At 43.6% G+C, this 17,430-nt stretch overlaps 2 protein-coding genes across 2 annotated transcripts; both read right to left on the bottom strand.

The window, feature by feature from the left end:
• Positions 1 to 2,458: 2,458 nt before the first annotated feature.
• Positions 2,459 to 13,149, bottom strand: necab3 (N-terminal EF-hand calcium binding protein 3). The gene is made up of 13 exons (XM_061291717.1): positions 12,981 to 13,149; positions 11,667 to 11,691; positions 7,640 to 7,748; positions 7,132 to 7,157; positions 6,508 to 6,605; positions 5,785 to 5,921; positions 4,279 to 4,355; positions 4,082 to 4,149; positions 3,945 to 3,989; positions 3,566 to 3,678; positions 3,286 to 3,363; positions 3,112 to 3,203; positions 2,459 to 3,012 (listed from the first exon to the last, which is right to left on the bottom strand). The coding sequence occupies exons 1-13, from the start codon at positions 13,098 to 13,100 to the stop codon at positions 2,984 to 2,986; spliced, it is 1,017 nt and encodes a 338-aa protein (XP_061147701.1). The 5' UTR covers positions 13,101 to 13,149; the 3' UTR covers positions 2,459 to 2,983.
• Positions 13,150 to 13,592: 443 nt separating this feature from the next.
• Positions 13,593 to 17,198, bottom strand: tbc1d20 (TBC1 domain family, member 20). The gene is made up of 8 exons (XM_061291884.1): positions 17,055 to 17,198; positions 16,456 to 16,632; positions 16,293 to 16,373; positions 16,029 to 16,215; positions 15,803 to 15,904; positions 15,399 to 15,540; positions 15,054 to 15,232; positions 13,593 to 14,906 (listed from the first exon to the last, which is right to left on the bottom strand). Exons 1-8 carry the CDS (start codon positions 17,092 to 17,094, stop codon positions 14,630 to 14,632), a joined length of 1,185 nt encoding a protein of 394 aa, XP_061147868.1. The 5' UTR covers positions 17,095 to 17,198; the 3' UTR covers positions 13,593 to 14,629.
• Between the last annotated feature and the right edge of the window lie 232 nt (positions 17,199 to 17,430).

The following is a 17,430-nucleotide window of genomic DNA, read 5'->3' as shown; positions in this document are numbered from 1 at the left end:
TTATTTTTTTCAACCGCAAAGTGGAAAGGGCCGAGTCGTCTGCCAGGGAATATTTATCAGCAGTCGGAGGTGCGTCTCCTGCAGCCTCGGAATGACCCGCATGTAAGTACAACTCCCACCACCAGCGCACACTCGACAGAACTCCTGCTGGAAATGGGTTTGTGTTACCGAGCCCCCGGGGGGGCTGGCAGCGGGGGCTGGAGGCCGTCAAGAGCAGGCCCCCTTAGCCATGGACAGCTCCTCCGCTCTCGCAGAGTCAGCGAGGGAAAGACCTGAACTTGGAATGACCCCACCAAGCAAAGTCCCCGATGGGTTCATCCGCAGGCCACAGCTCCGGTTCCCTTCACCCCTAAATTTTCCTTCTCTTCTTTTTTTTTGGGGGGGGGGAGGAGGGTGTTTTCACAATTCCACCAATACATTTTCCAGAGCACAATAATACTCATGAAGAGGAAAGGACTGTTAAGTTTGCTTCCAATGCTCGATCCTCTTTACACCTGCCAGTGAGACCTGATGCTCTTTTAGTGGTCAAAACAACAAATTTGACAGTTTGACTTTTAGGGTGTCATCGAAATATGAAAAAAATATTTCAGACCAGCACAGTGAATTTCAAAATTTTTCAGCGATTTCTCAAAACACAAGTAAATTTAAACTCAAGCATCACGTCCAGAAGAAAAGTTGCTCAATTACTGGGATTTTTCCTCTCACAAAAGGGGTCCTGGGTCAATTAGTTGTTCTTGGGGTTGAACGCTGTCATGTTTTTGTCCTTTTGTGTTATTTTTGGCACTGGTCAACACATCATCCTCACAGTTCAGAGGTCACAGGCTTGATTCCACCTCCGGCCCTCCCTGAGTGGAGTTTGCATGTTCTCCCCGTGCCTGTGTGGGTTTTCTCCGGGCAGTCCGATTTCCAAAAACATGCTTGGTAAGCTGATTGAGCACTCCAAATTGCCCGTAGGTGTGAGTGAGGATGGTTGTTTGTCTCTGTGTGGCCTGCGATTGGCTGGCAACCGGTTCAGGGTGTCCCCCGCCTACTGCCTGGTAGGCTCCAGCACGCCCGCGAGCCCCGTGAGGACAAGAAGTACAGAAAATGGATGGATGTTATTTTTGGATTGTTATAATTTATCCCCCATGCCACTAGAGGGACTCTTGTGCGCATTGCACTGGGAACCTATAAATCTCGTGATGAATTTGAACACCGGTTCAATTGACAGAAAGCAAACAGTGTGTGCAATGCCGAGAAAATAGCAGCGTTTTGTTCGCCTTATGTTATGAGTTATTTCCCGTGTTGAATGCTCAGGAAAATAAACCTGCAAGTATTCTTCAGATCTTCACCAACAGAACTGTTTTTCTGTCGTATTTTTAATTGCAAGGCACACGCCCTAACACTCAGTTTATCAGCGACTAGATCGGATTTGGTCACTTCAGTGTTTATTTTGTTTTTTTAGTATTAAGCAGACAAACATGACTTGTTTGGTTTTTCGAATCATGTTTTTATATGTGTGTTAAGTTCATGCATTCTGATTTCTCAACCTTCTTTTGATTTGGCTTCCTAGGAACACCGATAATTGTTTTGACCTGAGCTTGTGCGATGAAACAAAACAAACATCCAATTGATATGAATGCTTTTTTTGTACTAACAAATTGTGGGAGAACTTTTTGCATGGAATTGTACATTTGCTGCAATCAGTTTTCATACTCAATGTTTGTACAGGTACCGTGCAACTTAAAAAAAGAAAATGACTACATTATCAGTCCATATACTTTACTTCACAATAGAGTGTTGGGAAATCAAAACAAATTCCGAAATTGACATCTGCAAAGAAGCAATCAAAAATGTAACTTGTAAATACAGCTTAGTCCGGACTGTGCGCTACAATGAAGTTCAACGATTGGACAGACTAAGTTGTTTGGTAACACTGACATCTACTGGTCAAATGTAGTTAACGCAGTTAAAGCAGCTAAACCGCCATCTACTTAATACACGCACATGCAATCTATCTATCTATCTATCTATCTATCTATCTATCTATCTATCTATCTATCTATCTATCTATCTATCTATCTATCTATCTATCTATCTATCTATCTATCTATCTATCTATCTATCTATCTATCTATCTATCTATCTATCTATCTATCTATCTATCTATCTATCTATCTATCTATCTATCTATCTATCTATCTATCTATCTATCTATCTATCTATCTATCTATCTATCTATCTATCTATCTATCTATCTATCTATCTATCTATCTATCTATCTATCTATCTATCTATCTATCTATCTATCTATCTATCTATCTATCTATCTATCTATCTATCTATCTATCTATCTATCTATCTATCTATCTATCTATCTATCTATCTATCTATCTATCTATCTATCTATCTATCTATCTATCTATCTATCTATCTATCTATCTATCTATCTATCTATCTATCTATCTATCTATCTATCTATCTATCTATCTATCTATCTATCTATCTATCTATCTATCTATCTATCTATCTATCTATCTATCTATCTATCTATCTATCTATCTATCTATCTATTTACCTATCTATCTATCTATTTACCTATCTACCTATCTATCTACCTATCTATCTATCAAAATCCCGAATCTTTAATAAACATTTTTAAAGAACTATTATTATTATTATCAATTATTTCTGAACGTCTTGAGTCGTCGTGAGTGTGCATGATCACAGTTTGTCATGCAATTTTGGAGGTCAAAGTTCAACAACCTTCCAGTCCATAATTATACAGTATGTACATTGTGTGGCATCTCAACGTGAAATAACAAGCTGGTGAGATGACAAGAAGCTCACCGAGGAGGCGGGATGGCGACACGATATACATTTCGAATTCACTACCTGCGTGTTTGTGCGTGCGTGTGTGCGCGCGCCTGTGTGGCCATGCGGATGAGTAGGTTTTGATGCGCCGGCGTCTCTATGACGGCATTGTAGGCAGGGGATGTGACACTCAGTTGTTAGTCATAATCCACCAGGAAGCTGCAGGGACAAAAAAGAAAGAAAAAAAAACACCCTCAAACATTCTTACAATAAATTGCTTTATCGTAAGTTATGAATCATTAGCACGCTCATACACACCAGGGAGCAACATAGTGGAGACGACCTCAGCGTCGTCCAGCATGGTGATGACGCAGCGCTGGAAGTCTTTATTGCTGTTGGACTGTAGGTAGCTGAAAAATAAAAAAAATGTTAATAAAAGACCTCTCAGGGAAATTAAATGTATTGCATTTGAGAAAAAAACTTTGTGCCAACCTCATCCAGGAGAGGCGGTCTCGCCAGAACTCATAAATAACATAGGAAGACTTTCCCGGTACCTTTGGAATGGACACGCTGGCATCAAGAGAGAACATCAAGAGATGAGCAACATTAAATTTCCAAATTGCTCATTTAAGTGACACACACACATTCAGTCGTAAGGAACATGGATTAGATATGGTAACAAAAGTCCATAAGACTATTGAAATGAATTGTCTTTGTGGATTTTATTCAAATATTTGAAATAAGAAAATAAAAGATAAATCAGGATACTGACTGCAGGTTGTCTGAGTGGGCCGACGCAGCGTCGACATAGCTCCTGAGAACTTTATGGAAGCTGTCCACATGGTTGTCGTCCACCACCATTTTCCTCTGGACCAGCAGAATGTTCTGCGTGTGTTGAGAGCAAACATGGAAAATATTTCAGGGCGGTTGCGGCCTTCAACGTGACAACCTTCCTTGTAGACGGGGAGCCAGAGCGCCTCCTGCGTTCATAAGCGACAGACATCCACTTGTGTATTCCGCTTGTAATTACTTTCTGTCGCCATGGTTACCCATGATGACAACGAACTCACTCATCTGCGTGACTCTTTGCTTATTTCCTTTTCTAATGTTGCTTCTCCAGCGGACTGCAGCCCCGCTGACAGTCGACTTACCTCTGTGGACACGATCGTGTCTTTCAGGGGCTCCAACTTGGGACTCTGATAAAAGAGACAACAATAAATGACAAAAGTACAAGACGAACGGGGCATGTCAAGTCTTGCAACCGGGACACGATCTGAATGTTCCACACCTGACACTCCAGTTTATCGAGCAGCTGCTGGAGCCTGCCAAGCTGAGCGTTCCATTCGGCGTCCTCGTCTACACAAAGACAGTGACTGCAAATCGTTGGATGTTCATGACTAATAATGTTTCTATTTGTGTTCATTTTGAATGTGCATGAATGGAAGATTGATTGTGAAAAGCCCTCCTGAATCAAATTGTGCTTACCCGTGTTTTGGGAGACTGGGGGGACATTGTTGGGGACCAGCAGAGCGGAGCTCCGCCTACTCGCCTCCACCTCTCCTCTGTCACGATGGAAGAAATGTGATGAGAAGGCAATGACCAATGATAAGTTGAAATGTAGAAACCGGAAAAAGTTGGTCTTTCCAAAAATGACTTCTACCCTTATTTTTAAGGAAAACTCTTAATTTGCAATATTCAAATTTTCCCATCTTGACTTCCCATAAAAATGTACCAAATACTTTCCAGAAATGTTTTGAAAATCCGAGTGTGCGGAAAGTCCCAATCGGTATTTGAACTTGGTCACAGTGCGTCAAATAATTGTCAATGCACTGTGACATCCGTAATATCACAATGGCCTCGATGAATCATTAGCAAAGAGATTTTTAATGAGACCTTCCAATGTTAAAACGCAGCAGAAATGACTTATACAAGTCACTCACACACGTACACTATATGCACACACACACATTCATGCAACCTATGTACTGTCGGGCCTATTAGCGAGATATCTGTTTGAACCGGAATTTTCCACCTTCCACCATTAAATTGAAAGAAAAGCAGTCGTAGGTGGCAATCATTAGCCGAGGCTCCTCGCCGCTTGCTCCCAACGTCATCTTCAATGACTTCTTTGGAACAGCAGGGCTAGGTTTCTTTTCTCTTCAGTTTGACACAATTAAACAGGAACCTTTTCGACTGGATACTCTTTGACCTCCGTGTTCATTATTCCGCCTACGTTCTATAGATACTAAAGATATAGACACCAATTGGACGATACATTCAGAATTATATGGGGGGCCGGCAAAATGTAGGAAAGGCACCCAAAATCAAAAAAAGCTGCCCTGTAATGACATTATAAACTTTGTCAATATATATTTTTAGTAGAGACGATTCGCCATGTGTCAATCTTCCACGGGTTTGCGGAAACTCTTACCAAGGATGATGTGGGTTTTTTTGGGTGGCCGGTATTAGCCCAATACCTGGTATGGGTACTCACCCAGCCCTAATGTTTATGATGGGTAGGTTGAACATTGAGGCCACACTGCACATTACAATTGGGTGCAAGGCCATGCCGTTCTCCCATAGCACAGGTGTCAAACTCAAGGCCCGGGGGCCAGATAGGGCCCGCCACATCATTTTATGTGGCCCGAGAAGACAAATTGTGCATCAAATTCGTGTGTCATTACTAGAATTGCAAATTGTCTTCACTTTTATTTATTTTTTTGAAATATTTGACCAGTTTTTACTCGTCTGATATGAAAACGAGTTATTTACCAGTTTGTTTTGTAGCTTTTACTTTGTATAATATGAGGTGCTCATACATCGATTTGGGTTGACAGTCATAATGGCCCTCCGAAAGAAGCTATGACTACAATGCGGCCCGCGAAAAAAATGAGTTTGACACCCCTGTTCTATAGTATGGTAGTTTTGAACAGGTAGAATAAAAATATAACAACAATTGCGATGGCTAAAAGTGTTAGCGCTGGTACTGACAGACTGCAGGTGCTCTCCTCATCCACAGCCTCCATGGCGCATTGCAGCGACCTCAGTAGGGACAGCAGCTGAGCGGACGTCTCTCGCAAAAGTAAACGAGTCACAAACTGGTCCAGGACGCTGGAGTCCTTGTACTCCTGAAAATAGACATGTTGTTGTTTGCACAAAAAGCTTGTGGAATGACTAAAAGTGCATTTAAGTTTCTATTGTTTTATTTCTACTTAAATACAGCAGTTAAAACTACTTTACAAACTATATAAGCACCTCTGCGACGCTACACTTCATTGTCTTGTCACACCAATGACTCATAAACTCCTCCGATGTAGCCGGGCTTTTAATAGACATGATAATTGCCGCTCCTGTCCCTCAACGTAAATGCCCTTGCAGCCTGGTTGCTGACAGGTAGCGCAACAGTGCGGGGGCCCCTTGTCAAAGCACACGCGAGACACGCACCGAGCGGTTTGCAATTTTCTCGCAACTCGGCCCCCTTTAAAAGAAGGAAGGTGAGCTCATTAAAACAGCTTAGGTAATCATGCAGCACATATTCTCCCTCCAGTTGTCTCCTCTAATGAGCACACTTGACTCACGGTTCACGGCTCAAGCTATCCTCAGGTCGTTGTGTGGGGCCATGAATTTGGCGAGGATCTGGATAAAGTTTCCTGAGAAGTGTGTGCTCCAATATGTTAAAGATTGCCCATCGCGACAGCCACAATGAAATCTTACCTCTTTAGTTTTATACATGGCCTTTAAAATAGCCACATTGAGCTTCTCCAGAGCTGAGAGGACGTTCAGGTACTCGCCAAGGTGGTGAGAAAAATAATCTGCGCACAGGAAACAAGTGTTTCACGTGTTTTTGCATTGGAACTCATCAGTATTGTGTCTATTCGACTCTGTCGGAGTATGAGGCAACTAAAGGATGGATTTCGCAATCGACATGACAAGATGAGGTTCAGCCCTTAATCCTAATCTTCTGCATAAAATATGTTCTGATTTAAAAATCCAAGACAGTTTCTAAACCTGCCATCAACAGGGATTGGTTTGTCATTAGAGTCATTTGGAAAAGCTAAATTCCTCTTCCTCGCATATCCGAGGAAAAACTTGACAGACATAAAACGGATGAATTATAGCTGGTGGGAAAAAAAACGTGCACTGCAGTTCCAATGCACATGACACACAACTCTTTGATGGAGCAGTTGGAATGCAGAATTATATGAACAAAACAGTCCGAATAAAATGGCTGCCATGAATAAAGCTACGGATGCTTTCATAGCTCCGCCCTACTTTAGCAGGCTTTATTCAGAACACCGTATATCGCTAATAAATTCTGCCAAAACAAAGAGCACCAACCTGATAGCTTGTCAGTGTCCAGATTGCTACACAGGACAGAGTAGGAAAGGAAATCAGTTACAAAAAATAAATGAACATATATAATATTTATAATTAATTTGAAAGGTTTGGGCCTTAAAAAACGTTGGCATGCTATTAAATACAAAAGCTATAGCCGTACAACACCCTATCGAATTGTAATCCCACTGAATCAAACAAAATGGTTCATTCCTTGAATCATATTGCACACTGTGATCGAGATATATATTGTCTCTTACAATGCGTATACCGTAATTTTCGGACTATAAGTCACAGTTTTTTTTTTCATAGTTTGGGTGGGGGGGCGACTTATACTCAGGAGCGACCTATAGTCCGAAAATTACGGTATATGTGACCTTGTCTAAAGGTATCATTGTTAGAGTGTCTTTTAAGGCTGTATCCTTGTAATATTAGGTCTTCGTTAGAAGACTACTTGACAGGTTGGATCCTGGTGTTCGTACGAGTGCATCAAGGGTCAAATCCGACTCACTTATTCTGCCGCCCGTCGATGGAGTGAAAAAGCTCCTGCAGCTGGGCCGTTGTCAGAACACCATCGGCAAAGTAAGCGCTGAACTCCTCAAATGACAGCTTGCCGTCATCTGACAAGACAACAGACAGCTGCTGTCAAGATTTTAGAACATCATGGCGTATCATCGCGTATCCTGAATTCTGTACTTTTCATGCCTGCTGCCAGCTGGTTGCTGGTTGAGGAATAGCTGATAGGATGAGAATAAACGCAAGATGACAAAATGCCGTATCATTGTTTTTCTGTCCTGCGAGTCCAATATTTTGCCAATAATTGACAAGCCGATGTTGGTTTGCTCGTTGCTGAACAGGAACGCTCCCAATTATCCAGTGATGGTCTGGATGGTGTGACAGAAATTGAGCCAATGCTTCAGAAGTAAAAAAATAAAAAGTCATATTGTCATCTGCAAAGAAGCATCACCAACCACCGGTGTCCGTCCGCACATGAGACATAAGACGCTGACAGTTTCAAGCAATTTCAATTATTTTTAATAAAGGGATGTGATTTCAAAATATATATTTTACAAGTGGTATAGTGAGATATAGATGGAGTGTGTCGGGCGAAAAGCAATGAAAAGCAGTCAGGTGCATCTCCCAACCCGATGAGAGATCCGAAAACGATCCTGTCATGAAGTTCCACTGGGCAGACAGAAGGCTGAAGGGCGCCATCTGTTCAGCTGAAGACGCTTGTAATGACCTCAGCCCTGAAGCGATGCCTCGACGTGCCGCTTTGCCCCCTTAGTTCCTTTAAATCAGCTCCTCCTTACGTAGCTATAGCGATTCCAAGCGGATGAAGAAAGTCAGCGCACACTGCAACATTAGCATTAGCATTGCTAAACAAAGCATGGACCTGTCTGTCCCACCAGATACCAGAGACACTGCAACTGCAGCTGTCTACGTGTCAAGTTCATTTGTCAGTATTATGCCAACTGGTGGCCAAGGCGTGCACGGTAGAGGGAGTAGCACAAGCTCCATTGAACTGAAGCAAAAAAATGTGGCAAAACTGATTTATTCTTTACATTCTACTCTCATAACACGCCAAAAGCTCACACCTTCATGAACACCTTCTATACTGCCATCATCCAGTCTATCCTCTGCACCTCCATCACTGTCTGGTTTGGATCGGCCACTAAACAAGACAAGCACAGACTGCAACCCACTGCAGGAAAGATAATCGGAGCCAACCGCCCATCTATTCAGGACTTGTACCTGTCCAGGACCAGGAAACGTGCAAGTAACATCTCTACGGACCCTTCTCACCCATTCTGCAGGCTGTCGCTCTGATGAACTCACACCACTCATAGAGTCTCCGAGACATTACTGTGCGATAACATCCTGCTCTCGATGCTTTACCTTTGGATTGTCCGTATTATATGTACTATGTGTTCTCTCTGCATCCATTGCAGTCTGGTCATCCTGGAAGAGGGATCCTCCCATCTGTGGTCTCTTCTCAAGGTTTCTCATTTCCCCGAATGTTGTTAGCTACCTAAATGTTGTACAGAGGCCGAGATCTACCGGAATCAAATTCCTTGTGTGGCATGCTCAGACTTAGCAAATAAAAGATTGTTGATTGATTGTTGTTGATGTTAAAATGTGCCTCAGTTCAATTATTTCTAAAGATACATGGAGCTGTTGATTAATGCAAAAAGTGGATTGAGACGACTCTCATTGCAGTACTTTAGAAGCAAGTGTTAATTGTTTTGTTGAGGTCTTCACCAGTTCATGATTGCGACACGACTTTGGGATACTTGCACTTCCGATTTGCATCGGAACGCGCCATGATTCATTACGGCCTGCAAAACATCACACTGGCGTGAAAGAATTATTGCAAAAACACACGCCAGAGGTCACAATGTCATCGCCAGCAGGCTAGAGTGACTCAGCTCTTCGAACCTCTAAATTGCATGCCGAAACACCTTACGTAAGAAAATGGAAAAAAAATGACCATTTTCTGGCAGTTCCTTTTGTAATGCACATTTTTCTGACATTAGAAGCAACGTTGTAATTAATAAAACAACAATTTGCAGCAAAGGACGGGCGCTCTTGATCCCACCGCATGGTGTGACGGACACGGCCAGATGGTATCAGACGCAAGCGGAGGCGACATTCAGATGCACGGCCAGGTGGAGGATTAGCTTGTTTGATAGCAGCTGAGGCACACTTCAATGCTGCGTCTTTCCTTTGTTTGTTCGATTTTCATCGGCTTTCTCGGCTTTCCGGCTGGGGGACGGTGCCGCTTCTCCATTTCATCTCCCAGCTCTGCAGTGCTCACTATGGCTTTTATTTCACCAAGACAAATGGTCTGAGCTCACTCATTACGCTGAGGGAGAATTTGGCACCGAAACATCCCAGTGGTAATCAGAAAAGAAAAAAAAACCTGAACACCAATAACAAAGAAGTAAAGCTCCTCATTGTGTTGCAATCTAGTTCGAAAATGAATCATGCATGAGAAAAGCGCCCGTGCTGAGCGGATGAAGACAGCGCAAATAACTCTTCTTCTTCTTCTCCCTTACGCTAAAAGGAAAGTTTCAAAGGAATCAATATAAACAAGAGTGTGATTGAGCTTTGGAAATAGGATGGACACACTTTGTAAAAGGTTATTCCCTTTGCAGATGTGGCTTATACATTCTCATTATTTCTTTATTGTAAAATTACAACGCAACAGGCAAGAAACCAGCGCAGATTCTTCTCTTTTTTTTTCTTTTAATTATCTTTCTGACAAATAAACACGCTGCGCATGTCAGAAAATAGATCTTTGCAACCATTTGTACTTCACTCAGCGGCCCCCTGACCTCACACAAAGACTGAACAGGAAGTTGGCCGTTTTGGTTGGAAACTGCCATTTTGGAAATCTACTTTGAACAAAACGCGACTACGAAATTTGCCAAATGGGAAGAAAGATGAGATTCTGTTGTTGTAATTTTATTTTGTTTTGTACCATCAACCAATCAGTTTCTTCCAGTCTTGTCTCATCACTTTGTATTTAGTTTCCAGTTTCCTTCAGTCATCTTTGTTTTTGTCATGTGAATAATTAATAATGCTGTGGTTTCTTTTGTTGTGAGTTTATTCCTTGTCTTGGAAGGTGGGGGTTGATTCCGCTTTGCATTTATATCCTTTTGAAATCATGATTCTCCTTTGCATATGATAAAAATCTGGTCCCAATTTGTTTCAGTGTGCAGTTTTCACCCAATACAAAGCTGTTATGTTGCATAAATGGTGACTGGTGAATTGCTCCTTGTATCAAGCAGCTGAAGCACATTTAATTGCTAAGCCTTTCTCTGCACGTCAATGCAGGCAGAGATGGATGAACAAAAAGATTGTTGTTTTGCTTCTGCTACGTCTTTGCATCGACCACAACACGAGGGTGTGGTGACACTCTCCCCGGCCGACCGTATTATAATAAAATCATCTTCACGAGTACACAATGGACTCGATGCTCCCCCTTGTAACAATCCCTTACAGTCGTGGCAGTAATTGCAAATTTGGAAGCATACAGATCACATAGGCTGTAAATGTAACTACGTCCCCGTTGACGCCTGCTGCTTCTTGATTTGTTTTGGCACCTTATTTCAGCCAGACAGAAAATAAATAGAGCAGGGCGTGTGCGGCGGCGCATACGGAAGAGGAAAGCAGGTCGTTTCCAGTTATTACATCACACGCAGGATTATTTTCAACAGTATGTTATGGATGAGGCTGACACAAAACTGGGTTGGTGGAAGCTTGTGGGTCTGCTCATGTCATTTAAAAAGCTGTGTGTTTTCTGGCCGTTTTCACATCAGTGGGTGTCCAAACTGTGGCCTGGGGGCCATTTAGTTTTTGATACTGTAGGAAAGGCCAAGAAAACAAACAACAAAAGACGGTAAAAACATTCTTATGATGGACAGCGGAAACTAGCCTGGCTGTTGGAGGAGTGACCCATAAAAATAAAGCAAAATTGTGGGGGATGAACACAAAACCAGAGCAGATTGTTACAACGCCGACTGTACACTCACCATTTTTGTCCGCTCGACGGAAAATCTAAAGGCGAGACAGAAAACAGAATTACAGGCAAACATCACTTTAGCAGTCGATTGAGTGGGTGAATATTACAAAATCTTTTTTTTTTTTAACCAAAACATTGGTTGAATCACATTAAAAAATTGGCATTAAAAGTTTTTTCCCCCAAGAGAAAGAGGACAACGTCTCCATGACCAAGGTCGGAACAGCTTTGGGTCTTTTGCAGGAAATTTTCTTGGACCTCCGCACACAGCAATGACTCATATTCAGAAAAATATTGTTGCTTTCACTGACTCCTACGTCACAGTCCCCACCAAATTTCATCCATGGATGAATGGCAGCCTTTGGTTTATAAACAACATACAGATAAATTGAGTTCAGAGCACTTTTAACCTTTGTCGAAAACTGCCTACAAAAAGAGACTTGTATGGACACCACGAATGAGCCTTGCGAGGCAACGCTAGCTCATTTTGACTCCAACTGTGGCTTTTGCCTTCTTGGGAGATGTCACGTCTGTCAGGGAATTAATAACACGAGATGCTGCTTTCATTTTCTGTTTCAACAATGTCAAGGTTGGCCTTTCCCGCCCTCTCGTCATCTTGCAAAGGTGCTTCTTGACAGCCGGTATCAAATGAACCCTCCGCTTTTTAGCCGGTGGAACAAAATTCACGTTTCGGATGTTCTGGCTCGTCGGCAACAATGTCAGAGGCTGCTAATGCAGCTTTTTACAGGAGGATACGAAAAGGTCAGCGCTGCACCCCAGAGTGCCGCATGCCCCATCGTATCATGGCGGCAGATGTCGACTGCGGGCGTCGTAGACTTCTTGTTTTGTATTCTGACTGGCTGAGACCATGCATGTCTTTGACACGTCAAACCTTTTCCACTCTCTGGAAAGGATTTTGAAAATTCCGTCGCTATGGACACCAGATGTTAAAAACCCTCAATTGACTCTTCACAAATTCACCTACAGTATTAAGATGCACTTCATTGCACTTTTACAAATGAAATCATCTGGAAACCCTCAGGGCAAAATGAAGACAATAACATAGTCGTGCAATGGTGGCAGCTGCAACTCTTCATGATGCCCTTTTACAGAACCCCCACATACATGCACACACTTACAGCGCACCACATGAGTGGCAGGCATCACACACATAAATTGTCCTCGAGCCTCTTTGTTATTTGCATGATCACAAAAGCAAATCCACTAAGAGCAACACGTCTATTACCACATCACCTAAGCAGGCATCTTGCTTCCCACCCCAGGAGGACCACAAAAAAGTAACAATTGTGATGGATGAAGCACTCACATCATGAAGGATGCTGAGCCCTCGTTCGCTGCTGTGCTGCTTCTGCTGCTGTTGAGGCCGAACATGTTTGCGCTTGGCTGACTGCAGACACATTGTGATCATCTCCGTGCACGCCAACATGTTTTTAAAGAAAGAATCTTCTCGTACTCGGGAGGCTGGGGATGCGGGCGACGTGTTGAGAGGTTTTGTGTCAGGCGTGCAGGTGAGACGCTACTTTTAAAGGCGAGCGGCCCCTGCTGGACGCACTGCGATTGGCCGCTTTGAGTTGTGCGTAAAAGCGCTGCATTAAAAAAAAAAAAAAAAAGTGTGCATTTAAAAAAGAATACCATAAACTACTAATGTAAAACTAATGTGATAAAAATATGAGTACAAGTAAAATAACTAAAAACAAATCGATTATGTATCTTTGTAAGGAGCTGCGTTCACTGGCAGTACGTAACCTGTAAACGCTGTAAAACAAAGGTGGAACAGAATAAAAATATTCGCAAGGATTTGTAGAAAATTTTGGAAAGGTAATCTTATTTCCCTGAGCGACGCATTCACCGTAAGTGAAACGCAGTGAGATAACTTTTGTTTAACACGGCCACCTCCAGGACCAAAAAAGAAGTACAGTCGCACTTTAATGGTTTATTAGTAGTTTCCGGTACAGTACAACATTGCATAAAATTATATGGGTTAAAAAACGCACAAAAAAGTAGTGCAACATGAATGAATGGCAAAAACCTCAGAGCTTTTTAGCAAAAACCATAATGACAAATATTTCCTCCCCCAAATATTAACAATATTTTTAGTTAGGTGGCTGGCGGTGTCAAAAATAAAGCTTTGTGTGAAATCAATTTTAAAAAGCTACAGCAAGTACAGGGTTGGAAAAAAGATGTGTTCATAAGTGAAGGTGAGCAAGAGTTTACTTGCATGCTAACAACCCGTACTTCTTCCAGCAGTGGTGACAAAAAGTGCTTATTCAATTTTAGAACCTACAACATTTGAATGGAGTTGACTGGCTGTGACGTGACACAACAAATTGCACAAAAAAAAAAATACCGTCTCAAAACGGTAGGCATCACCCAGTCTTTTTCTTCTTTGAGGCAGCTTAAACTGACCCAACTTTTAACCATACCAAACTGAAAGCAAATGACCTAGTTACTGCTCGTTGGAGGAATGTGCCAAGTGCAGCTGTAAAGAAGCGGCGGACGGTGGCGTAGTGGGAATAAGTTTGAAATAACTCAAGTGCCATTTCTGTACAGCTTAATACAAGAAATTATTGAATAGACGAGGACTCTAACAATTCTTCGTTTGGTCTTTGTCCTGATATCAAATACCTTACAAATGTAAATATACACACTTCGTGTCGAATTGGCAGCAAAGGCCACATTATATTTCTACTAGAATAACTAGGTCATTGTAACTACCAATAACGAGTACAAAATTGTCAGTTGTGCTGTACAGTAATCCGCAAATATTTGTGGTTTACTATTCACAAACTAATCTAATAAATATATCTGTATGCTCCACAGAAAAAAATCCTTTCTGTAGGACTAACCCTCTGAAAACAAAACTAGACATTTTTGTGCTCTTTGTGAAACACCTTAAAGAGCCACAAGATGGCAGCAGTTCTTCAAGCGGTCCTTCATTTTTTTTCCAGACAAGGCTCATGGAAAGAGGTCCAGCTTGGGGGCCCACTCCAGGGCGGTGTTGACAACAGCAAGCGCCGCAGCCCCCAAGGCTACCGTCAGGCCCATCACCGCCAAGCGGACAAAGCGGCGCGTCACAGAGGGCCGGGCCACCTTCGAGCGCTCTGCCACCTCCCGCTGCTGCTGTTGCTGCTGCTGCTGTTGCAGTTGCCTCCGCCGGCGGTGGTGGAGCACCGAGTCAGGCCGCTGCTGCGTCGAGGCCAAGTCAAAGTCTTTAAACGTGGTGGTCGCCATGCTTGGGAAGGGGAAAAGGTTGCAATTTTAAGCCTGCCTTGTTAGCTTCCCAGTGGTGTCACTCCTTTGTAGTCAATTACACTTCAATTTCTGGACCTGATTGTAAGGCTGACACCACGTCGGGAAACAGTGGGTGACGGTAACTTACCAGTCGCGCCAGGCGGCCTCTCTGGCCAGTTCGGATGGCGGGAACTGGACAAACAGGTCTCCCGCTCGGCTGATGAGCGTCTCGTAGGGCAGATCCTGAGGAATCTGTGACAGCAGGTGATGGACCATGGCCATGTCGCATTCGCACTCCAGCACCTCCTCCTCTCGGTGCAGGACTATCTGTAGCACACGCGCACGTCACCTTTCAAACGGGACTCTTGACGCTTTGGCTCTTGTTCGGTTGTGCAATTGGAGTCACTCTAAATCACACTATGAAATCTCAATCTCTCCTTGAATACAGTATCCGGCATCGTTCGTTGAAGTAACGACAGCGAAACCGACTCACCACGGCCGCAAAGTAGATGGGCATCAGCGGATGGCAGGCGAGGAAGAAGTCGTACAACCGCACCACGTGGCGGAAGTCTGCCAGGACGTGGCCGAACCAGGTGATCAGCCAGCTGAGAGCAAAGACGGTGCCCACCTCCGCCCTGGCAAGGACAGACATGCGTCGCTCGAGTGTCCTTTACCACCACAAAAACACCCACTGTGGGTTGGTTGTTTAATGTTACCGCTATGTCAGATAACACAAATAACAACTGAGCCAATTTTGCCAAGACAACGTTGGTTAACATTACCAGACGTTGTATGGACTTCCTCTCCCTTGTGGAAGCAGCGCCTCATCACCGAGCCGCTCGATTACACTCGGTCAATTTAGCGGGGAAGATTTGAGTGGATGAAAGTTGGCCTTACTGTTGCATGAAATCATGCACCTCGGGCTTGACCCTCTCGATGATGGGCATTAAGTAGTTGAGGATGTGTTTGGTGTTGTCCATGGTGGGGTCCATGAAGTCCCTAGCCAAAATCACAAAGCAGAGAATTCTAATTTTAGAAACAAAAATACAGAGGGACTTTCATAATACCCATACACACACACACACACACATTTGTCAGAGGGACACTGTTGTCAAAACGTTACCTGAGGTGATGCGTGGAGAGTTTTTCCACAAGGGCCGTTGCCAAGCGCTCGCCCACAACCAGGAGGAAGGTGACGACGATATCGTGGTAACCTTGGTAGTAGTGCAATTGAGGATTACGCTTGAGGACTCGGAGGATGATGTCAATCAGCTCCTCCTGGAGACCCTCCCGCTGCTCATCCGGCATACCTGGACACGTAGGCGAGCATCATCCATGTTAACCTTTGGGAACATCACCAAGTACTTTGTGTTTCTGGGGTACTCACCAGGAGGGAACCTCCGTAGTGAGCGTTGAACGTCCAGTAGCACTTGGTTGTAATCCTTGTTGTTGTCCCGCTCCACCGTTTCTACGTGGAAAGAGTGGGCGATAAATGTGGCAAAAAGATCCACCGTTAAGAACGAGCGTGTTATGGAAGACATGCACATTACCTGGCTCCTGCTCCAAGATATTGGGCGGGACGTTGAGGAGTCGCGGCCACACCTGACAGCGCATCTCGTCCGTCAGCAGGCCGCCCTCGCTGATGGCCATCCTCCTGAGGGCCGCTACGTCGGCCGGACTGGCCTGCAGGGCCTGGGCGATGTCGGCCATCTTTCTTTGCCGCCGGTCTGACAAAACAGAGTATGCAATCACTCACTATGACAAAGTCACTGTAAATTCCAGTGACAAAGATTGTCTCCCAGTGGAAGATATACAACTTCAACATACTTTAATTATTTTAATTAATTTAATGTACTACGTTCCTACATAGGCAGCAATTGAGTGTCATCCTGTAACATCTTGGAATGCTTTTGTAAAGTATAAAAACAAAAACTTATTTGCCGGCGCATGATGATGACGTCACATACAATGGCACTGAATGAACATGTCACCTGATCAAAGATACTGATATTATATATATCTTTGATCGTACAAGCGCAATTAGCAATCGGGTACTCACTTAATACTTTCTATATTTGGAGTTAAAAAATAAAGCTAAGCAACAACGCTGCCCACAATGAATGTCGCCGAATGGGTGCAGGGTTGTTACCGTCATTTATCAGTGACGAGCCAGTGCCGGATGTCTTCATGTTTCCTTCGCTTTATGTAACTGTTGCCAGCTTTTTCGTCTTCAGACTGACATATCTGTCCACGGTGACTTTTGAGGCCAAGCGTTAGAATTAATTTCCCACCGATGCCATCAGCGCAGTTAGCACGGCAAGCCTATTAGGCTAGCACGGGCCGGCCCTGGTTCGTCCTTCGCTGGCGCGCTACGCTAGTCTTCTCCGGGGCGCCTCCGACGTGAACGTCTCCCCCAAAGTGGACATCATGAGTCGGAGAGCTGAGCCGAGGTGGCGTCATGAAACCGGTGACGTTACATGTTTGTATGGACGACCGGCGGCGTACTGGAACGTCACAGCCAAACG

This window comes from Syngnathus typhle, linkage group LG11 (genome assembly GCF_033458585.1).
Source record: "Syngnathus typhle isolate RoL2023-S1 ecotype Sweden linkage group LG11, RoL_Styp_1.0, whole genome shotgun sequence".
Taxonomy (NCBI): domain Eukaryota; kingdom Metazoa; phylum Chordata; class Actinopteri; order Syngnathiformes; family Syngnathidae; genus Syngnathus; species Syngnathus typhle.
Note: the sequence above shows the minus strand (reverse complement) of the source record. Positions and strands in the feature narration are given on the sequence as shown.

Coding starts and splice junctions, on each gene's coding strand:
- necab3 (XM_061291717.1), bottom strand. CDS start 13,100: ATGTTGGCGTGCACGGAGATGATCACAATGTGTCTGCAGTCAGCCAAG. Junction 11,692..12,980: donor GGCTCAGCATCCTTCATGAT/GTGAGTGCTTCA, acceptor TCTCGCCTTTAG/ATTTTCCGTCGAGCGGACAA. Junction 3,364..3,565: donor GCCCACTCAGACAACCTGCA/GTCAGTATCCTG, acceptor TCTTGATGCCAG/CGTGTCCATTCCAAAGGTAC.
- tbc1d20 (XM_061291884.1), bottom strand. CDS start 17,094: ATGAAGACATCCGGCACTGGCTCGTCACTGATAAATGACG. Junction 16,633..17,054: donor CTCGTCACTGATAAATGACG/GTAACAACCCTG, acceptor CTGTTTTGTCAG/ACCGGCGGCAAAGAAAGATG. Junction 16,216..16,292: donor ACTACGGAGGTTCCCTCCTG/GTGAGTACCCCA, acceptor CTACGTGTCCAG/GTATGCCGGATGAGCAGCGG.